Source organism: Mus caroli, chromosome 6 (genome assembly GCF_900094665.2).
Source record: "Mus caroli chromosome 6, CAROLI_EIJ_v1.1, whole genome shotgun sequence".
In the NCBI taxonomy this organism is placed as follows: Eukaryota; Metazoa; Chordata; class Mammalia; order Rodentia; family Muridae; genus Mus; species Mus caroli.
Window position 1 is genome coordinate 70,062,947 of NC_034575.1, and position 23,816 is coordinate 70,086,762.

General features: G+C 42.3%; 1 protein-coding gene across 1 annotated transcript in view; it reads right to left on the reverse strand.

Moving 5' to 3' along the window:
* Dnah6 (dynein axonemal heavy chain 6) overlaps positions 1 to 23,816 on the reverse strand; it is a 195,330-nt gene that overhangs the window by 161,393 nt on the left and 10,121 nt on the right. The window contains exons 4-11 of the mRNA XM_021164519.1: positions 22,389 to 22,651; positions 12,127 to 12,394; positions 9,445 to 9,579; positions 9,238 to 9,358; positions 8,858 to 8,984; positions 8,016 to 8,184; positions 6,899 to 7,015; positions 4,830 to 5,030 (exon numbers count right to left, since the gene is read on the reverse strand). Coding sequence (XP_021020178.1) covers positions 4,830 to 5,030; positions 6,899 to 7,015; positions 8,016 to 8,184; positions 8,858 to 8,984; positions 9,238 to 9,358; positions 9,445 to 9,579; positions 12,127 to 12,394; positions 22,389 to 22,651 — 1,401 coding nt within the window. The remainder of the gene's footprint in view (positions 1 to 4,829; positions 5,031 to 6,898; positions 7,016 to 8,015; positions 8,185 to 8,857; positions 8,985 to 9,237; positions 9,359 to 9,444; positions 9,580 to 12,126; positions 12,395 to 22,388; positions 22,652 to 23,816) is intronic.

Genomic DNA, 23,816 nt, shown 5'->3' on the forward strand with positions numbered 1-23,816 from the left:
GTTTTGGCACACTTTTTAATTTCACAAACATGTTAGTTGAAAGATGCCAACTCAGTTTTCTTTGACTTTGCACTTAGCTGATGGGTGATCATCTCTGTTTGGTTAATCGTTTTTGGGTAGGATTTCTGCCTAATGCTTTGGCCATCTTTTCCCCCACCTGTAGTCCTGTCACCCAGAGCAAAGTTTCTTCATGCCTTAAGAAGCCAGGCTGGATGATATAAATAATTCTCCCAGTTTGCAAATGTACTTTTACTAATGATTCAAATTCACCTTAGCCAACATCTACACAGTAATCTCAGAGCTTCTAAAGACTTTTACTTATTTGCTTGTTTCTTTATTTTAATGATCATTTCTTTTTATTCTAATGGTGTTGGCTAGGCCTCTGTTCTTATTTCTTTTCTATTTGGTCTTCCTTATGATGATAATAGTATGTTAAAGTATTTTATTTATGTTGTTCTTATTATGTTCCATTTGTGATTTAGCCTGCTTCTTTGTCTTATGTAAGCGTCTCCTGACATATTTGATCCACATACATTTATATTTCATCACAAACTGTGGGTTTTAAAGTACTTCACTATCTTTGATGCATTAGTGCTTATTGACTTAACACTCCTCTGTCTGGCATGGAAGTTAACACAGTAGATTGGAAACTGACATCTTCAGCAAGGTCTGCCTGCAAAGAAGACCGTTGTTCAATATCAGAAAACCTGGGTTTCAGAAATGGCTCCATCATCATTTATCTAGAAAGTAAGGCTCATGTCCGAATAATTCAGGAAAACATGTGATTTATGCTGAACATCTGCTTTCCCTCTGGGGAGTCTGGCAGTTTGGTTCATGCTAGGCATAGCATGCCTTTGTGGTGAGACTCAGTAGGAACCTGGATGTTGGGATGCTACCAGGTGCCCCTTCCTACACAGTTTCTGTGGGCCTTGCCACTAGTTGTGGAAGGGATCAAGTGTCTCTACTGGGAGAGGGCTCTGGGGGCTCATTCTTGATTCCCTTAGCTCCTGCTGTTGCCTTTTGCTGATCACAAGCTACATCCTTTCACTGTATTAAGCCACGACTCTAAGTACAGCTGCGTGTGGAGTCTGTAAGGTGTCCTCAAAAATCACCAATGGGTGCTGCTCATGGGGATCCTCCGCTCACAGGGTCACAAGTTCTTCCTTCCAGCCTTTCTTTCAAGATTTATTTTATTATATATACAGCATTCAGTCTGCATGTATGGCTGCAGGCCAGAAGAGACCACCAGATCTCATTATAGATGGTTATGAGCCATCATGTGGTTGCTGGGAATTGAACTCAGGACCTCTGGAAGAGGAGCCAGTGCTCTTACTCTGAGCCGTCTCTCCATCCCAAGTTCTGCTTTCTTACAGCTTGTCTCTGTCTCTATACCTCAGAGCAACCTTTCTGAGTCACTGCATTCCCTCTGGTCCTGTATTTGTTTGTCTGGCTTTGTGGGCCAAGTTGAAAACCTTTGTTTAAACTGGGTCAGCTGACACAAGCCTGTAACCCTAGCTGCTTGGGAGGCTGAAGCAAGAGGACCACAAGTTCAAGGCCTGTCTGGGCTACAGGAGGAGCCAACCATGGTAACTCAGTAAGACCCCATCCCAAAATAAAGAGTAGAGGGCTGGGGAGCAGCTCCGCCCAGGATAGAGCCCTCGCCCAGCACACATGAGGCCCCAATCCTTCCCCTGCCCCTCCCCAGGTGGATGGAACTCATTCTTACTTCACTGTATTGCTGATATAGCCATCTCAATCTGCTTGCATTTCTAAACGAGTTTTCTGATTATTTCTATGTTTAATTGCCTGTCAAGTAGTCTCATAATTTGATTTTCTTTACTAATTACTTCACCCTTGCCTATGGCCTCTGCATTGTCCCACATTCTCCTTCCATCTCATCGTCTCGTCTCTCTTTGTTATATAAGCCGATTATTTCCATCTCAGAGAAATGTACCTCAATTGTGTTACTCTCTTCCTAATTTCTGTCTTTGTTTTAGGCTTATATACATTCACGAGCAAATTGATATGAAACACAAACCACCAGTTTCATTAGCTATGAAGCCACTCCTTAGGCAATAGGAATCCGTTCTGTAGCAGAGTCCTCATCAGCTAACAAATCCCCAGGTACTTGCACATTTTCCTTTCTTTTCTTTTAAAATTATTTATTTTAATCATATTCTTCCCCTCTGTAAGTTCTCCCCAACTTTAAGTTCTTTCTCAAAAAACAGATAAAAACATAATACAACAAAAGCACCCAAACCAAGAAAACAAAATAAAACAACACCCAAACAGAAAATAACAACAACCAAAACCAAAATCAAAAACCCAAAACAAAAATGCCACCAAATTGTAACCAAAAGTGGCACACAAAACACTGTGGATTCCATTATGTGTTGGCCAACTAACCACTCCTGAACACAAGGTCTGCCCTGGAGTAGTTGATATACCCAGTGTCACTTCATTGGAGAAAACTATTAAATCTGATTTTCTATATCCTTAATCCTTAAGGGACTGGGTTGGTTAGATAAAGATTGTTTCTTCTCATGAGTTTATTGAAAAATTATACTTTATTATTATTACCATGGTTCATGTATATTTTTAAATCTTACTTCTTTCTTTTCTTGTCTTTCTATCTATCTTTGTGTGTGTGTTGGGGGGGGGCATGTGTGTGTGGCCATGTGTGTGTATAGAGGCCATAGGTCAATGTCCAGTGTCTTTTCCGGTAGCTCTTTTTCTTATTTTTTGAGACAGGATCTCTCATAAAACCCAGGGTTCATCAACTGGTTAGACTGTCTGGCCAGCAAGCTCTAGGGCTTTGCCTGTCTACCCCCAACCCCCATCCCTCAGCTAAAGTTTCAGGTGCATACCATCATGGATGCTGTGGGGATGCAAACTCGATTCTCGTGTTTGTGAGCAGGTGATTATCTGACTGCACCATCTCCCCAAGCTTGTATGAAGTCTGAGGGCTGGAAGCACTCACTCAATTTGCTAGGTTTAACTTTCATAAGGCTGGATGTGTAATAGGTGACAAATAGGCAAACTTTATGTTTGGACATCATAATGGCTCCTGGATGCCAAGGAGAGAAGGCAGTCGAGGGTGGAGGCCACAGCCCTGCTTCCACTTCAGGAGTCCTATTACCCGAGACTGGGGAGAACAAACCCCACCTAGCGTGGGCTGGCCTTTCCTTTCCCATGCCAAGGCCTTGTTCTATAAATGTGCTTTGGTTTAAAACTGGGATATCTGGGGGCTGGAGAGATGGATGGTTCAGCAGTTAAGAGAACTGGTTGTGCCTGTGGAGGACTCTGGTTTGGTTCTCAGCATCGTGTGATGCTTACAGCTGACTGTAAATCCAATTCCACAAGGTTCCACACTTATTCTGACCTTCACAGGCACTGCACACATATGGCAATATGTCCAGGTAAAAACTCATACACATAAAATAAGTCAATGCAAGATGGGTTGTGTAGTATAAACCTTTAAACTCAGCACTCCAGAGGCAGAGGCGGGAGTATATTTGGGACGTTCAGACCAGCCTGGCCTAGATAGCAAGCTCTAGACAGCCAGGCCTACACAGAGAGACCCTGTCTCAAAAACAAAACAAAATAACAAAAGCAAGTAAGTAAGTAAGTAAGTAAGTAAATAAATCTAAAATGATTTTAAAACTGAGACATTTAGGTTGCTGAATTTTGTGTGGAGTCATATTTTCAGCTTCTCAAAGTACACTTTAGGTAGCATCTGTGTTGGGGAGATGCTGACAGACGGAAGAGCACTGGCTGACACACTTGATGACCTGAGATCAGTCTCCAGGACCAGTCCTACAACTTGTCCTCTGACCTGCTTGCTCATGCTGTTTCACATGTACATCCCTCCACACACACACCCACTTCCCCCTGCATCCACCTGTATCCACCGGCATCCACCTGCATCCACCTGCATTCACCTGCATCCCCCCACATCCCCCTGCATCCACCTGCATTCACCTGCATCCCCCCACATCCCCCTGCATTCACCTGCATCCCCCCACATCCCCCTGCATTCACCTGCATCCCCCCACATCCCCCTGCATTCACCTGCATCCCCCCACATCCACCTACATCTCCTACATCCCCTCATAACCACCTGTATCTCCCCATCCACCTGCATCCACCACAAAATAAATACATATCTAATCAGCATCAGCATTTAAGGGCCATGGGCAGAAGCTGTTACATTTCATCTCTAATAGGCCTCAAATAATTACACCGTGCTTAAAAAAAACACAAAGCACTTAAGAAAAGATGGCTTCGATCAGAATGATGGCTGGCAAGGCCTTGTTCTGCTCTGTTTGTACCCAACATGGTGTCCCAAGAAACACAAGACAAGTTTACTAACGGCAGGCCACTGTTCTGCCAGACACGGTAAGGGCTTTTTTTTTTTTTCCCCTCAAGGTTATCTTTGGTTTTACAGCATATTTTCAATGTTTTTCTTCTTGGACTTTTATTTATTTATTTTGTACGATGGCAGGTGCCTCCATGCACGGATGGAGGTCAGAGCACAGCTTGCTTGCAGGCGTCAGTTGTCTCTTCTTCCCTTGTGAGGATTCTGGGATTAAACTCAGGTCCTCAGGGTTTGCAGCCAGTTCCTACCTGCTGAGCCAACTGACTGGCCCCCAAAGGACAATTTTTAAAGTTTCCACAGATTTTTTTTCAAGATTTTTACTATTTAGAGATTAGGTACCTGACAGTTTCCACAAATAGAACATTCAAAGATAATATCGGAAGAATGTGCATGCCTCGATTTCTTATGGGTTGAAAATATAATAAACAGTTTCTAGGAAAAGTGAATCTACCTTTATTTGCATGATGATGCTGAGAAAGTTCCTGTCATCCTCAAACACGGCTGACAGGTTGGGCCCGGGCCCGCAGGTCTTCTCCTCAACCTTCTTGTTAATGAACGGGCTGGTGAAAGCATCAAAGTACGAGTCAGGCACCAGATTAGGAACTGACAACACCGTGTTTTCAAAGTGATTAATTGCCCCAGAAATGCCATCCTGTCAGAGAGAAAGCAAATAGAAGATAAGTACAACATTTCTGAATTCCCCGATAATTAAGAATGACTTATTCTGGGGCTGAAGAGATGCCTCAGAGGTCCAGAGAGCTGGAGATGAGGCTGCAGCACCCATGCTGGGCAGCTCACAACTGCCTGCAGCTCCAGATGCAGCAGATGTTGCACCTTTGCCCGCTCTCCTCATTCTCCTGTATGTACAGTGTGTGCACATACATGTGGACCTGTGTACAGGCATGCTCGTACACCCAGGTGCACATGCACAAGTGCCTACACACACACACACACACACACACACACACACACACATGCTAAACAAATGCAGGAATGACACCAACCACAGCAGGTGTGTTGATCTTGCAATTCTGAGAACACGCCAAATCAGAAGACACAGTTCTGTTTTCAGAGCAAATATTTTTCTAATTGAAGAAGAGGCAGATTGTTGGGGTGGCAACACATGTCTTTAATCCCAGCACTAACGAGGCAGAGGTAGGCAGATCTTTGTGAGTTCTCGGCCAGCCTGGTCTACAGCGCTAGTTCCAGGACAGTCAGGGCTATGTGAAGAAATCTTGTCTCAGGGAAGAAAAACAAGGCGACACATTGTGATGATTGGAAATGTGAATAAAACCCTAGAGGGCATTAGAGAGGGCAAGCCAAAGGAAACATCAGGGGATTTTAAATGATGCTTACAAGCTTATTGGTATTTGGAAAACAGTTTCTATTCTAGAAGTATAAGCTGAGATTAAAATTAGACATAGACGCAAAGATTTATGTGCAAAGACATTCACTGTGGAATTACTCATAATAGCTAACATAATTAGAGAAAACAAAAATATTAAAAAATGGTGGCTTGGACAAAAATATTATGGGGTGTGTGTGTGTGTATGTGTGTGAAAGGTTATACTCTTTCCAAAAGATGTTTCCAAAGTAACTAATGATATGAAGGAATATAATATAATGTTAAAGAGTAAGAAAGAAAGAGAGAGAGAAAGAAAGAGAGAGAGATAGGGGCTGGAGAGATGGCTCAGTGGTTAAGAGCAATGTACTGGCTGCTCTTCCAGAGGACCCAAGTTCAATTCCCAGCACTGACGTGGCAGCTCACAACTGTCTGTTACTCCAGGTCCAAGGGATCTGACACCCTCACAGACACACATACAAGCAAAACACCAGTGCACATAAAATTAAAAGCAAATCATAGAAGAAAAAGAAGTTTGAAGAAAAAAAAAGAAAGATGAACAGAGAACACAATAGAACCTCAAAATTTAAAATTCACCCAAGTGCATAATCATGCTCATGGCACAGTAGGGATGCAGGCATACAGTATACATTAGGGATGCAGGCAAACAGCACACATTAGGGATGCAGGCATACAGCACACATTAGGGATGCAGGCACACAGCACACATTAGGGATGCAGGCATATAGCACACATTAGGGATGCAGGCATACAGCACACATTAGGGATGCAGGCATACAGCACACACCAAACAAAATGGGGAGGAAGCATGGCTATTGTTCTATATTGGTAAATTTGTAGAATATTGTTAAAGGGACACATAACCAAAAGACAGAATTTTCTAAGATGAAACATGATTTTGAAAAAACTTCAGAAGTGGTGGTTAGAACAGTATGGTGTCTTTGATGCCCCTCAGGGGGCTGCTTTGGTCAGTGTAAGGTTTGTACCACATTGAAGCATCCTCAAGACGAGTGACTTGCCAAGCTTCTGATCCCCCCTGCCCCCAGGCAAGGGAACAGTGCTAACTGCAGTCTTGTCAATCAGGTGAACCCAAAAAAACTTCCTTCCTTATTTTAAAGGCTGCTTATCTTCAGGTAGTAAGATAATGAAATACACACCAGAAAGTCTTCCAAAGAAGGCTCGAAGAGTAGAGACTGCACTGTCAGAATCAGTTCTGTGAGGAACATGGGGACAAGAGACTCATCTTCTTCTTGCTTTTCCATCAGTGGGGCCCCCTGGAAGGACCACATGTGCATTGTTACAAGGACCCTTAAGCATCTAGCAGGATGCTATAAAGGAAAGCCTACAAAGATGAGTGGACTTGAGTGCACACAATGAGCTGGGTTTAGATCCTTGGCATATGGGAGTCTTTCTGGGAATAATGCCACAGGAAGAACAAAACTAAAAACATTGGAAGATGATACAGCAATGTAAAAGCATTGTCTTTGTAAAACTGGAAATCTGAGCAAACTTGGAAAGCAGTCTTAAATAGAAATGGGGTTTATATACTTGGTAGAAGCCACACATTCAACCCGCCAATCCTGAGACAGATATGCCCATGTTCATTTCTGTTGCTGTCATAAAATACACTGGCAGAGAGCAACACAGGGGAGGTTCACAACTCCAAGCTAAGGTCTGTCTGTCACTGGGTGGGTGGGCGGGGGGGTGGCGGTAGGAATGCAAGCCATTGTCAGTCTATATCACACCCACAGTCAAGGACAGAAGCTAAACGCTTTCTTGCTTTCTTTTTTATTCCCTCTGTGGCTCAGCCAGGAAATGATGGTTTCCACATTCAGGGCAGATCTTTCTCAGGTGGTGCATGCCTTTAATCCCAGCACTCGGGAGGCAGATGTAGGCGGATTTCTGAGTTCAAGGCCAGCCTGGTCTACAGAGTGAGTTCCAGGGCAGCCAGGGCTACACAGAGAGACCCTGTCTCGAAAAAAAAAAAAAAAAAAAAAAAAAAAAAAAAAGAAAGAAAGAAAAAAATCCAGATAATTCTCTATGGACGTGCCCAAAGGTTGGCTTTACTTATATAATTCTTCATTAAAACTCCTTTCCTGAATGATTTTAGGTTGTGTCAAGATGGCCAGTAATGCTAACTAATATAATGTTTGAACAGAAACTTCTCTGTTTTGCCAAAATATGGAAAATACCAGCAAAAAAAAAAAAAAAATCTGACATAGAGATGCCCCTCGCTCGATAAACACCCAGAGATTTGATTCCATGCAAGCGTACCTTTTTCTCAGTGACTTCCGGCTTCTCTTCAGTAATCCACTTCTGGATGACGTCTGCTGAGGGAGTTCGCTTCAGTTTATCTGAGAGGAAATTCAGAAGAGAGCTGGCAGTGTTTACTGTTAAGACGTGCAGGGTGTTCTGAATTAGGTAATCATTCAGACGGATGAAGCTGGAGAAAAAGACACACTCTTAGCTTTTTGCGATTACTACATAGTCTTCACAGCAACTCTAACACAGTGATTTCAAAAGTAAAACATGGTGTCCTCTGGAAATTTGGTTGAATTATATTAACACATGAGACGGTTTAGAATTGTTCTTAGACCTCCTTCTCCTGAAAGCATAAATATATTCAATTATAGGACAGTGATGTAACTAGTGATTTGAACTTTCCCATGGACTATCTGATGAACAAGATGGATATTAAGAATAATGCACCCAGATCCTCTAGTCAAAGGACCACAGGAGTGCTTCAAAAAGCTTTAAAGAAAACTTAATGCATACAATGCATGTGACTTAGATCTGTAGGTAAAGTATGAAATCTTTTCATGTATGAGCTAAATTGCATGCATTTGGGAGACTCACCCCTGTAACCTGGCAGTCATGATGTATCTCAATGTTCTCTGATAGCAGTTAGTAGCCCAAAGGCAACAATTTGTGTTCTTATGGGAGTGTGGGCATTTCAAGCTCTATCTATATTTTACATGGGTTCTAGAAATCAAACTCGGGTCGTCATGCTTCTGGGGTACCCACTGAGCCACCTCCCCAGCGCAGGACTGACGTTTTCCATGTCTTAAGAAGGATAAATTTCCTACTTTATCCTGAAAGAAAGAAGATGCTCTCACCACGTGAGCCTCATGCAATGATGCCTTTTGCTGGCCTGTTCTGTGTAGGTCATTTTTTCAGATTCTCCATAAGTGGGTAAATCAAACGGACCATCGACAAGACTTGCAATGTTGGCCTTAAAGTAATCTAAGGACAATATAAGGCACACATCTTTTGTAAGACACTTATTTTTCAATATCCATTCAAAGAAAAACAAAACAGGAAAGCCACACAATCCTTTGATTTGTGACAACTCAGAGCCCCAGAAAACAAACATATAGAATCTATGCATAGAAGCAGGACTTGGGAGCAAATGAGAAAAGTTATTTAGCTGTAAAGAAAACGAGGAGACAGAAGAGAGTGTTTTAGAAGGCCACTCCCCGTTCTCAGCTCTCCATACCCTCGTGGGTTTCAACTTCACAGTCATCGGGAATAAATCCCGCAGCACGTAAGGCAAAGCGGCACGACTTCCGGACCACGTCTTTTGCCGCGCATCGGAAAACTTCCAGGCGCTCGGTCACCTAAACATTCATGGGTGTGTATATTAGTCACAGCAGAGTCTCCTGCGAAGGAAGGAGTCTGAAACTTGACAAACAGCATCCATTACCTCCTGCAGTCGCACTATTTGTGCAGCCTTGAACTCCTGCAGGGTGTAGGTGTGGAATTTTTCAATGTAACAGAGTCCCATAAAACTCAGCATGTAGCACATCTCATTGATTTTAAGAAGAGCGGGTCGTAGATACTGAATGAAAAGAAGAATTAATCATTACTTAATTTTTAAAGTCCTACGGTGTAAGAATATGTGTAAAACAAAAACTTGTTATGAAGGAGTTAAAGGTGCATGTGTGTATGTGTGCATGTGTGTGTGTCTGTGTGTGTGTTAACTTGGCTAATGTGTACAAAATTACACATCAAGTGGGAACCCTTCAGAAACTTGTTTTGTAGAAGAATTGCTCGGGGTATCATATTCAGTTTGCCCTTTCTCCTTGAGAAGCATGTGTGTCTTTAGTTACTAAAGGAATAAGATCAACGACAAGTAGCAGAAAGCTGTGCATCTTCCATTAGCTTTGGTTTATGGCTACTAAAAGACTACAGTGTCCAGTCACAATGATCATATAAGAGGCTATGACATAGAACAAAACTAAACTTTACTGTACATTTATTGTGGTTAACAAGATGTGTTGGAAAAGGATAAACAGAGTCACCAGTGACCCAGAACTTCTATCCCAATAATGTGCCCAGGAAGAAAAAACTTATACATGAGTATTTATAATATGTTTAAAAACATATTGAGAGAATGCTTAGGAAAAATATACACAGATATTTATTTGTAATTGCACTTATTTATAAAAGCGTTATTTGTAATTTCCAAAAAGCAGGAGTAATTCAAATATCTATCAAGAAAGAAATCAAATAGGTATGACCACACAAATAAATATAGTTAGCCAGTGAACGTAAATGGTATTTTGCAACATAGATGCATTTTTAAGAGAAAGAGAATATGCTAAGTGAAAAATGTATGTCATATTGTGTGATTCCTTCAGTGCACAGAATAGGCAAAGCTATAGAGACAGGGAGTAGATGTTGGGAGAGGAACAGGGGAGCTGTGGAGAAATGGAGAATGGCTATTCCTGGCCAATGGAGCTTCTTTTTAGGGTGGTGGATTTGTGCCAAAAATGACTGTGGCAATGGTTAGTCCACACTGTGAGCATATTAAACATTACTAAGTTATGTACTGTGGGTGGGTGAATATGTAGCAAGCATGTAGATTATGTATCAAAGAAGTTGTTGAGGAAAATCTAGGCACAGGTGTTTACAAGGTTGGCTATTTTCATAAAAGAATTATAAAATAAAAAAAATCAGGGCCAGCAAATGGCTCCGTGAGTAAAGACATTTATGACGAAGCAGGTCCTTAGCTCAATCCTAGGGACACCCCAGGTAGACTGATGGAGAGACTAGCTCCCATAAGTTGTCCTTATGGGACACACACACACACACACACACACACAAAATAAAATGCAATTAAAAATTTAAAATAAGGCTTGGAGAGATTGCTCACTGGTTAAGAGCACTAGCTGTTCTTCCAGAGAACCCAGGATCTAGTCCCAGCCATCCATATGGCAGCTCACCACTCTATGTAATTCCATCCCCAGGGATTCAACACTCTCTGGCTTCCACAGGCTCTTTACACATACAATATACAGACAAATTTTCAAGCAACACACAAAATAAAAGTTAATTTTTTAATTTAAAAAACAATTCTTAAATTAAAAAAATAATTTCGCACATCTTTTTTTAGTCTAGTCTAGAAGAATCAACAGTCAACGTCACTCAGTTGTATGGATAGTGCTTGTGGTGTGTTGATTAGCATTTGATAGGTATTGGAGACATAATAGACAGTGAGTAGATTCCTAGGAAAATATTAGCTTAGAAAGATGAGAACTTCCTAGCATGCTGGGGAGAAGTTTACGAGGAGATACTATCGTGCCCAGAATACCACTGGCAAAGTGACAATCCTCGTTGCATAAGAGAAGATAAGAGGACCGGGAGAGGTCATTTGAAAGACAAATTCAGGAAGATTTTTGCATAATGACAAAAATGTTATCTATTCAGTGTTCAAACCATGGTGAAGAGGTTCAAGCCCATAATAAAGTTAGAAAGGCAGAGTCTGAGGTTAGGAAGGAACAGGCTATCCTTGCACAGTTTAGCATGCTCAGTGGGATGGATGACCCCAGATGATCTGTCCTACACAATTACTTTGCATGATCAATTTTAATTTGTATCCATCTGTATTAATCTTAGCTCTCTCAATCTCCTCTGTTGTACAACTGACATGCTTATAAAAAGCTATCAGATTATTCTCAAAGAGGCAAACAGTGGCCACTGACCCTAGAAGGCGACTAGTGTCAAAACAAAACAAACAAACAAACAACAACAACAACAACAGAGAGACTGCTGAGGTGGTACAACACCTGAACATAATTCTTCATAGATGGGGCAGGGGCTCACGAGGCCATCCCCTGCCGGAGGAATCACCAATTTAAGATTTCTAGGCTGCCTCTAATTGAAGGAGACCTGTGTCACTCTTCTTAGACATCTGCCTTTGCCTCCGTAGTTAAGAGCTTGCAACCCCAGGGATTACTGGACTGCTAGATGTTGTGACAGCCAAAGGCTATGAGTACCGTGCCAAGATAAAATGCTGTGTCAGGTGCTTCGATACCAACGCCTGCCACCGCATCGTATGCTCCTTCCCTGTAAGGCTTTTAAAACACGATTAAGAAATACATACAGGATTAACAATGAACAGGTTTTTTCGAAGCGCTTTTCGACAGCCAGTGATTTTCTTGGAGCGCACGTTCTTCCGCCACACGCTGAAAGCCTTCCACTTCCGGAAGAGAGCGAAGATGGGGATCTTCGTGAGCTCTCTGTGGTACAGGTACTCCTGTTCCCATCGCTCAATCTCGATGTACTCGATGTCGTCGTTGTAAACGTGGGTAACCGCGTCTTTGCTAATTGTGTAGTAGTCGTTTTTATTGATGTTCTCATAACTTACGACCCTGTGGGTGAATACCAATCGGGACAAATGGATGAAGCACTCAGGACAAGAGGAAGCCATAGGAGGGCTTTCTGTTGTAAAGAAAGAATCGCATTAAAGGTGAATACCATTTAAAATTTTACCAAATTCTAACAAACTTTCAAATCAAAGGAAAATGTTCAGAGAGAAAGGCAAGGTTTAAACAGCAGATGAGACTTTAGAGATATTTCACAGTGTCAGTGATGTGTTCAATCACTACAGCTGAGAGATCTTTCAACAAATATACAAGTCCACTATAGACATTTTTATTACATTTATTTGATACATATTGCAGGTGTGTGGATTTAGAGGACAATTTGTGAAAGTCAATTTTTCTCCTTCCACTATGTGAGTTCTAGGGGTTCAACTCAGACCCCCAGGCTCATATTTACCCACTGAGCCATCTTGCTATCTTCATTTTAGACATTGTTTTTCTTGAGACAGGGTCTTACTATGTAGTCCTGGCTGTCCTGGAGCTCACTATATAAATCAGGCTGGCCTTGAACTCACAGAGATCCGCCTGCCTTTGCCTCCTGAGTGCTGGGATTAAAGGTATGTGCCACTATGCCTAGCTCAACTACAGACATTTTAACTTAATAGTCTTTTATGCGAGATGCTTGGAATTATGTCTGTGTTAAATGTTAACTCTTTAGAGTAACAGTTCTCAACCTGTGGACCGTGACCACTTGTGGGTCAAATGATCCTTTCAACAAGTGTTGCTATCAGATATCCTGAATATCAGATATTTACATTATGATTCATAACAGTAGCAAAGTTACATTTATGAAGTAGCACCAAAAATAATTTTATGGCTGGGGTCATCACAACATGAGGGATTGTATTAAAGTGTTGCAGCATTAGGAAGGTTGAGAACCTTCTAAACCACTGCTTTAGAGGTTACTTTCAATATCAACAGTAAAAAAGACCCTTAAACTATCCAGTATTGATGGGGTTATGAGAAGGGTTAAAGAAAATATGAATTATAAAGAGTAGAATTAAGATCCAAGTTAAGCTCAAATATATGCCTAGTTCATCAGATTATTTTCAAAAACTTTTTAGTTAAAGACATCCCTTCGCATCTGCCCTCAAGGGCATTCTTCAGCTTCACATTACAGAAGAAAACTAGATCAGGATAAATTAAAAGGGAAAAATAAGGATGGATTTTTTTTAAATGTTCTCTAATTTAAAATTTATTATAAGAATTTTAAGCACAAAGTTATTTCCTGAAATTTTAACTATAGCAACAAAATATGTGTCACTTCAATGAAATAACACAAATGTGAAATTGAAATATGATATAACACCTTTTCAAATTTGTGTTCAGGAATTTAGGAGAGTAACATTTATAAAGAGTCTGTGACAGTCTTAGGATCACAAGAAAATAACAACAACAACAAAAACAACAACAACACAAAAGCCAAAGCCCAAATCTTTCCTGTTTTAAATACATGCAAAAAGTGTGTGAGACAGAGGCCAGAGTGGGGGCTCAGTGGCTAAAACTGATGGCTCTTATTTGAGTATTCTAGCATATATTTGGATTCTCTACATAATATTAAACTTCAACTTGCCTCGTCTTAGCCATTATTCTATTGCTATGAAAAGATACCATGACCAAGGCAACTCATATATGTGTGTGTGGTGTGTGTGTGTGTGTGTGTGTGTATATATATATATATATATATATATATATATATATATATAATTTAATTGGGGTCTTGTATATAGCTTCAGAGGCTATTTCATTATCATCATGGTGGAGACCGTGGTGGCAGACAGGCATGGCGCTAGAGCAGTAGTTAAGAGTACATCCACTCAAGAGGAGGAGGGAGAAGGAGGGAAAGAGGAGAGAGAGAGAGAGAGAGAGAGAGAGAGAGAGAGAGAGAGAGAGAGAGAGGAGAGGCAAGAGAGGGGAGAGGAGAGAGAGGGAAATGAATATGAATATGAGCCTGCATAGACTTTTTTAATCCTCAAATCCCCACCCCCCAGTGACACACTTTCTCCAACAAGGCTAAACCTTCCAATCCTTCTAATCATTTCAAATAGTGTCACTTCCTGGTGACTAAGCTTTCAAATATATGAGCCTATGGGGGCTATTCTTATTCAGATCCCTGCACCTCTGCAACTTAGTCAACTTCAGGTGTCTCATTTACATCAGACATCAAAACCAAGTAAGAACAAGCAGGTGGTCATGGTCTTAAACATGTCTGGAAAACTTGCCATGTGTGCTTCCTACTGACAAGGATGACAGTTGGGGTCCATGACATTGATCCATTTGCTAATGCTACTTAGAGAATTTTATTTATAATTTTCCTTCTTTATGAAATATTGTCAGGCCTTCAGTCTGTTTATTTTCCATATCTCAACTCTCCACAGGGCAAAACACATGCAAATTTTTTACAAGCATGCATTACTATTTTGTTAATTGTTTATTATTTATTTGGAAGACATGTCTCTATGTTTATGTGGACATTCTGCAAGAGTCATTCTGTGTTTCTGTCATGCAGATCCTGTGGTTTGAACTCAGGTCATCAGTCTTGGTGGCAAGCACCTTTACCATCTGAGCCATCTCTCTCCTCTCTCTCTTTCTCTCTCTCTCTCTCTCTCTCTCTCTCTGTGTGTGTGTGTGTGTGTGTCTGTGATTGTCTCAGAAGTTTTAGTCAGTGGTCCCTCAGACTGAAGAGAGACACATGACAGTGGTGGCAATATGGCAGAGGCAGTTCACTTCATGGCAGTCAGGAAGCAGACAGAGTGGGGGACTGACTGGGAATTAGGAATGACCACTGAAGGCACGCCTCAGTGACCTACTTTCTTCAACAAGACCCTGCCTCCTCAAGTTTCCCAAACTTCCTAAAATACCACTGCCAGCTGGAGACCACGTGCTCAGGACATGAGCCTGTGGGGACAGTTCCTATTCAGGCTTAGTCTACACAGCATGGACACTTACTGCATACTTATGAGGAAGCTAGAATCCAAGTCAAACCTAGACTCTGAATCCTCATGTGTTCTAAAGTTCCAGGTCAACAGCTTCCTAGACCATGTTGCTAAAGGTATGTGTGAACTGCTGGCCTCCAGCTGGAAATAAGAAAAGCTGCACAGAGTCCAAGTGAGTTCATTCTCACGGAGACACTTGAAGATCAGCATGGTGTTTTCCTGCCCTCAGCATCTCTTACACTTTCCTCCATACTGACAAAGAAAAGCTGTGGCTAACTTCCTTTAAGTGTTCTTGGCTCTCGGCTATTTCTTCTCTATCTACAGTGTGCAGAACCTCTTCTAGTTTGTCCACAGATTTTTTTCCCCTGACCCTGCTGCTCATCTAACTTCAATCTTCACGTCTTCCCTCTGTTCCTTCAGAGTGGTGTGTGCCAGCAGCCACGTTCACCCTTCTTTCACAGTTCCAACTGGTCCTCCCCAACTTCCTAGATCAAATGTTTTTTGGTCTTTTTGAGGATTTTAAAAACATACAATAAGATAAGATCATATCTATTCCCCACATTCTCCCCAAACATGCCACCTTTCAACTTCATGCCTTTTGATATCTACTAAATTGTGTGTGTATTATGCATGTATATGTGAGTGTATATATGTGAAAGTGTGTGCGAATATATGTGTATGTGTCAATGTGTGTATTCATGTGTTTGTGTGTGTGTGTGTGAAAGTATGCATGCGTGCACATGCATGTGTGTGTATACCCATGTGGAGGCCAGAGGTCAAACTCAAGGATTCATAGGTGTCATCTGTCTTGTTTTGTGAGACAAGGTCTTTTACTAGCTAGGACCTGGGTCTCACTGACTAGGCTATGTTGGCTGCCTGGTGAGCTCCAGGGATTCCTGTCTCTACTTCCCCAGCACTAAAAGGGCAAGCTCATGACACATGCCCAGTTTTTGTGCTGAGGATTGAAGGCAAATTCTCATGCCTGGAAAGTAAGTCTTCCACTGACTCAGAGACTGTATGGAGACTCTTCTCACAAGGATCCAGCGCAATCCAGTTAGTGGACGGACAGGGGAAGCAAGGTCAGGAAAAGCTCATCAAACTTTAGATGCTCTGTGTAATGCTCTGTGATCTTATTCCCTTAGACTTTTCCTGGCCATTGCTGAAAGGTTCTTTCCATTGGAACCCAAATTCAGGTTCCAAGATTCTGTGCTATGGGAATCCCAGCGCAATAGTTCTCCACCATAATTCAGTTTTAGCTTCTCCCCATGCAGAAATAGTTTACCAGTCAGGGTCATTTTTTTTTATCATAATCAATGTTACTTGGAAACAATCAACTTGATGATTAACAAGGGGGATGGGGTTGTAAGGTCATGTTCCCATGCAGCATAAAAATGTTCTATAATCCTAAAACACTTCCCAAGTTTGATATAAAATACCCACATAGAGATAGAACTCTGGTGACTGCAAGGGCTTGTGAAGACACTAATGATAATTTCTTTATAGCATATGATAAAAAATGCAAGGCACATCGTCAGTCTTGAGTTTGATAAAAGCTGCATGTAAAATGTAGCTCTGTTGAAGTCTGGGCAGCTACCTCTGCTTAGAGAACTGTGGAAGCAGGGCCACCAACGAATGGTTGGGTGCATTACTGCCTGTGCCGGATGGCTAGGAATTCCCAGTATTTGGATGACTGGTTCTCCTGCAATTAGCTATCAAATGTATCGCAGGTTTGTCTTTAACTCTTATGATGTCTCTTCCTGTGACAGATGCAGGGTTGAAATTTCCCGTGGTAGTATAACTGAGCTAAACTTTGGTCAAACATTCCCATGCTGAGTGTTTTAGAAACATCGGTGAAGCTGTCTCTCAAACACAGCTGTTATTAATTCAGGTCCACATCTCAAATAAAAATAACCCCAGAAGTGTGTTAAATCACCTTTTCCTAGAGCTAAAAATTTTAAAACCTTCTTCTCGCCAGCATCTGTTAATTTATTTTCTGGCAACTCTTGGAATGTGTTTCGGTTCATTCAGGTACAGAAATGTCCGTTACCACAGCTATGTAACCAAGTACCATCCTTAACTAACTCAGCGAGTGAAGTTTCATCATTTGTAAATATTTTTCTGATTACTGACAAAATTCCTCTTTGAATCCAACATGTTAAGAGTGAAGCTAGATTTGTCTTAAAATACCTTGTTTTCTCAATGAGTGAGCCAACCAACAACCCACCCAATTTGAGACACATCCCACGGGCAAGCACCAATCCCTGACTCTATTAATGATACCCTCTTATGCTTGTAGACAGGAATTTAGCATGGGTGTCCTCCGAGAGGCTCTACCCACCAGCTGACTCAGACAGATGCAGACACCAACAGCCAAACTGTGGATGGGGCTTGGGGACTGTTATGGAAGAATAGGAGGTAGGATTGTGACCCCTAAGGGGAACTCCACAGGAAGACCATCAGAGTCAACTAGCCTGGTCTCTTGGGGCTCTCAGAGACCGAACCACCCACCAAAGAGCATACACAGGCTGGACCTAGACCTCATCACACATATGTATGTAGCAGATGTGCAGCTTGGTCTTCATGTGGATCCTGAACAATTGGAGCAGGGGGTAGCTCAAAAGCTGTGGCCCGTACATGGAATATGTTCTTCTAGTTGGGCTGCTGTGTCTGGCCTCAGTGGGAGAGAACGCACCTAACCTCACAGAGACCACATGTGCCAGGGTAGGGGATACCCAGAGGGGCCTCCACTCGCTCAGAGGAGAAAGGAGGTAGGGGAAAGATTATAGGGGGAGTGACTGGGAGGGGACAGTGAACAGGATGTAAAGTGAATAAGTAAAAATATAGTAGTAGCAGTAGTAGTAGTAGTAGTAATAAATTTTTTAAAAGGAGTGAAGCTGGTGAAATGGCCTGCTCTTGTCCCTTTGCAAAGAGCTAAGACTTAAAACTAAACAGACCACTTGTGTCTGTACAGAGGCTGAGCATAAATGATGGTTGAAGACTTAGCCACAGAGAAGACATTTATAGTACTCATTTGTGAAACATCAAGGAAGAGGGGGCAGAAAGAATGTAAGATGGAGGATGGCAAGAAGGACTGAAGAATAGCTGTATTCTAAGCCTAACATAACCAGGGCAACCAAGGTCCATCTAGCAGTCTCACAGCTATGCCTGCTGGCACTGGACCCACAGAAGCTGGGTCCTCCTAACAGGCAGCCATGGAGGGGAGGAACCCTTTCCACACACTGCTGCTGGATGTATGAGCCAGCGTCAGACTCCGGATAACAGCCAGCTGTGTGCCTGCTAGTGAGCTTGCCAGGCTCTGATGGTTAGTTCCAAATGCAGAGTCACACAGAGAGCCCTAGTTAAACACTGTGGACACTAAACCAAACCAAAACTTGTTCACAGGGGGAAAGAGGTGGGGCCGGGGGAAAGCCGAGGCCAACATATTTAGGCATCTCTCCTTGAAGCATACTCCTGAAAACAGTGTGGATGCTTAACACATATTACTTAATTGGTTCTTTAAAGATAACTGATAAGCTTTCCCTCTAAGGGACTATGGAAGCGAAAAACACTCTACATGTATATATTTACTATGCTTAGCAATTTCATTTTTGTGTTTGTTAGTTGGTTGGTTGGTTGGTTGGTTGGTTGGCTGGTTGGTTGGGTTTGGTTTCTGAGACAAGAGCTCTTTATTATATAGCTCTGGCTGTCCTGGAAGTCACTATGTAAACCAGGCTGGCCTCAAATTCTCAGAGATCCACCTTCCCCTGCTTCCTGAGTACTGGAATTTAGAGTGTGCACCACCATGGTGGGTTATTATGCTTAACAATTATTCGAAGGTCTTACAATTATTGTATTACATTATTTTAAAAGGACTTTGCCATACTGTGTCCTCATTTTGTTAACCAGTATTCACTATTTTATATTATTTTAAAGCATTTGTTAAAACAAAACAAAACAAAACAAAACACAATGGCTAGGTGTGACCATGCACACCTTTAATCCCAGCACTTGGGAGGCATAGGCAGGCAGATCTCCGTGAGTTTGAGGCCAGCCTGGTCTCTTACAGAGTGGTTTTCAGGACAGCCAGGGCTGTTATAACAGGAAAACCTTGTCTTGAAAAAAAAAAGCCCCCAAAACAAACAAAAAACCAAAAAACCCCATTTATTTATTTTGGGGATTCATGTGCCACAATGTGTGTGTGTGTGTGTGTGTGTGTGTGTGTGGGTGGGTGTGTGTTTGGAGGACAACTTAGTGGGAGTCAGTTCTAGCCTTTTGTTGTGTGGGTTCCAGGGATGGAGCTCAGGCTCAGGCTCAGTGATAGGCTCCTCTCCTGCGGAGCCCTCTCAGCAGCCTTGGCCCTTACTACCTCTTGACTTCTGTCTGCATCTGACTATGCAGCATCCACTGCCTTCAAGCACAGGACTTACAATGTTCAAGCTTGCGGGAGGGGCAGGAGCTGAACTCTAAATGTTACTCGCATCAGTCCCAAAATATGTAGAATAATCAACTCAGCTCCCCTGGTATAGGTACCCAATGGTCTAGAAGCACAGTTGATCTCCAGAGTTGAGCAAAACCCGGTTTTCTAACCGTTTCCTCTGCAGTGCCTCCTCTGGTGCTGACATCAGTGAGAAGCAGCTTTGCATTTGGTAAACTGGGGGATACATACCTGCTGTACCACTCGGTGCTGTCTGCGTTCTTGGGCTTTTTTTTCCCTCAGAAGTCAAAATTATGGAAATAGTCCCATATATAAATCAAGAAATATGTTTATAAAATCAGCAGATAAACCGTTTTCATGAATCTTTCTTTAAAATCTTTAACTTCATCTTCAAAACCAATAGCTATTTTTCAAGATGAATAAAGTAGTGATAAGAATGGAAACACTTTGGCAGTATTAAATATCAAAAATAGTTTATACATCACAGGGCTTTAAATTCTTGTATAGTTAATCCTATATCTTAAAAAAAAAAAACCTAGATATTTTTACCTTAAAAAAAAAAAAAAACCCTCTCTTGACTCTACTCTAATTCTCCTCAATCTATCAAAAATAGTTTTACGACGTGCCAGCAAAGGTGGGTACCACTCCATTTTTCCCTCCAAGTAGCATCCTAAAACTCATATGCCTAAGCCCACATGCTTGTTTTTCTCTGTCTAGTCTGATACACGTGGTCTTCTGTGTCTCAGATAATAGCAGCTCTAGTCTTCTTGTTCAGACAAGCCACTGTTGATGTCATCCTGGATTGGGGGTGCTCCCTACTGGTTGATGTCATCCTGGTGGGGTGCTCCCTACTGTGGTCTTCGGAAGCTTCTCATTGGCTTTCTCTTCAGACTTCCAGGATAAAGGCAGTCATTGGTGCTGGCTCCCCAACACTCCTCTCAGGAGGCATAAGGATCCTTTCTGAAACACAAGCCAGGGCGCGACTCTTCTCTACTTGAAGTCATCGGGTTCTTTTCCATGTTCTCAGAGTAGAATCTAAAGTCCTTTCAGTGCCCAGCAAGGCCAAATGATTCATCTCTGTTCTCCTTCAGCCTCCTCTCTGCCCCTTCGACACTGCAGGTATCTTCCCACCTCAGGGAATCAGGACACAAGCTCTCGCTGTCTGGATGTTCTTTGTGCCACCGTGTAATTCCTTTCCTTTCAACTTCTTGTTCAACCACGCTGGCCATGCTGGTTAGCTCACCGCCTCTCTTCCGGCACTCCCGGTCTCTTTAACCATGTGTCTCACTTGCAGCCCCTGGGTAATGCTTATGCATTGTGCTTGTTGTCTTTTTTCCGGGATATATACTATCCTTCCTACTATCTCTCTTATTTTTTTTTAAAGATTTATTTATTTATTATTATGTAAGTACACTGTAGCTGTCTTCAGACACACCAGAAGAGGGCGTCAGATCTCATTACGGATGGTTGTGAGCCACCATGTGGTTGCTGGGATTTGAACTCTGGACCTTCGGAAGAGCAGTCGGGTGCTCTTACCCACTGAGCCATCTCACCAGCCCACTATCTCTCTTATTAATGCTTTTGAGATTCACAAGTCTATTATTTTACATTTTCATTAAAATAGTTTTGCTTTTCCCCAGAACAGCTGTCTTCAGTGTAATTTGGCTCCATTTAAAGTACAGTCTTGAATAAGGAAAACAAGATAGCCGACAGTAAGGATGGAAGCTTGAGGAACTGGGGGCCACAGCCAAACTATTGACACCATCAAGGGAAGACTTGACAATATCCGTCAGTCTGGCTGAGTATGGGAGAAAGGCAGTATCATCTTTTGAAGTAGGTGGAGCAGCTATCATCTCTCTGTGCTGCTGACCTTTAATGCAGTGTGAAGGCTCACCGCTGCATGATCCTTTGAATTATAGGAACAGCATGTATGCTCAGGGTCAATGGAGAGAATGTGGCTGTGTGTCGCTTATTCCTCGAAGCCCTTATCTCTACTCTATAAAAGGCTGACGTGAGGTTGGAGAATTGGCTTATCAGTAAGAGCACCTCTGTTCAGGTCCTATAACTGTCTGTAACTCCAGTCCCAGGGTATCTAATGCCCTCTTCTGGCCTCCAAGGGTACTGCATGCGTGTGGTACAAGAGTGTGTATGTGTATTTACATGTATAGGCAAATACTCAAATACACATAAAACAAAACAAAAAATATTTAAGCCCAGCCAAAGTAATATGTAAAACAAGTAGTTATGCATCGTCTACTGTGTGTACCTTGATATTCTCTTTTCTCGATAATCCAAAAAATACCAAAAATGTCTGTAATACTGATCAAAGTACGCCATAACACTACATTAAGTAATGCTACATACATATATGAGAAACAGCACTGCCTGTGTACTGCTCTGTAAAATTGTTAATTTTTATAGCTAGAAAAAAAAGAAAGATAAAGGGAGTTATAAATAAAATTACTGTATGAGGATTCACTTATGATTGGGAAGTAATCACAATTACTTTTGATCATATTTATCATTAGTGCCAAGTCAATTACGGATAACACTTACAACCTTATTTGAGATTTGTAACGCTAAATGAATTGCTTCATAAAAGAGAACTCACTTTAGATTATATGTATCATATTCTATGGAAGACTTGGGTACGGCAGAGATCATGTAAAGGAATCCGAGATGTTCATTCTCATGTACTATTTTGATGATTTGCAAGGGGTCTCTAATGTTGGCTTTAATGACTTCTTCTCGGTCATGGAAGGTGTACGTTGGATAAGTTGAAGACCTCATTCCAAAGAGCCCTCTTCTTCCAATACTTGTGCGTGGCAGTTTAGTCGGAGAAGGAGAGAACACATCTGCAGAGGGTCGATGGACCTAAATAGGGACAAGTGTGTTAAACAGAGTTCCTGCGAAGAGGACACAGAAAAAGGGCAGAGACCCCCAAATTTCCAAAAAGGGGACGTTCTGAAGCTGGAAGTTTTCACTGTCATTAAGGACTGGCACCCCAGTCCTCACCATTCCTTAGCCACGCAGCAGTCCCACTGCCCCCTCCCGCTTAACACCAGGCTCACTACATTACACTCGCATGCTCTCTGTGTGTGAGCTCACCTTGCTCAGCTGTGCCCTAGCTGTCTCCTCTTAGCCTTAGCACTTATTTGAACGACTTTGATACTTTTTGGCGAATGCGGACTTAAACGGCTGCCATCATAGCTTGTAATATACACTTCTGGGTGGCTTCAGTGAATGCTGGAAATACAGTCACTGCCTTTGGGAAGCATTTATTTTATTAATAGGATCAGTGCTTCTCAAATGTAAATAGAGTTGTGGATTAGGGGAGCGGAGCGGGTAGGGAGCTTCTTTAAATGCAGGTCCTGACTCAGTATTGCTGGGATGGGTCCTAGGATTCTGCATCTCTAATCTGCTCACAGGAGACGTGGAGCTTACTGGTAGGTGGACCACACTTCTGAGCAGGAAGGCTAAGTACTGTGAGACCCCGACTTAAAACGTTTCTCCCTGAAAGGTAAAGCCCCTAAAACATTCCCCCAAGCTTGTTTTCTCTGATCTCTAAAAATACAGCTAGAAAGAAGCTCTTTGTTCTCTATAACCAGCAAAAAAAAAAAAAAAAAAAAAGCCTAGCCAGGCACTTGCCTGGCTCCCTGTGTCAAGGACACCCCCACCCCACCCCGAGAGAAGAGCGTAGCCAGACTCCTCCCAACTCCTCCCAATTCCTCACTTTTCCTTTAAAGCCTCTACTGTTACTGCTCCGGGTGAACTCCCCTGCCCTGCTCAGCACAAGGAGTTCGTCCTCAGCTAGCTGATAATAAAACCTCTTGCAGTTTGCATCAGGTGTAGTTTTCTCTCGAGTCATTAGGGTGCCAGCCAGCTCATTCTGGGACTTGAGCGGAGGTCCAGCTTCCGGGGTCCTACAGTACCATCCACACTGTGCTCACCCCCCCCCCCCCCCCCCCCCCCCCCCCCCCCGCACCGCCCCATACACACTTTGAGCAGCTCTCTGGGCAATCCATATTTTCTTTTTAAA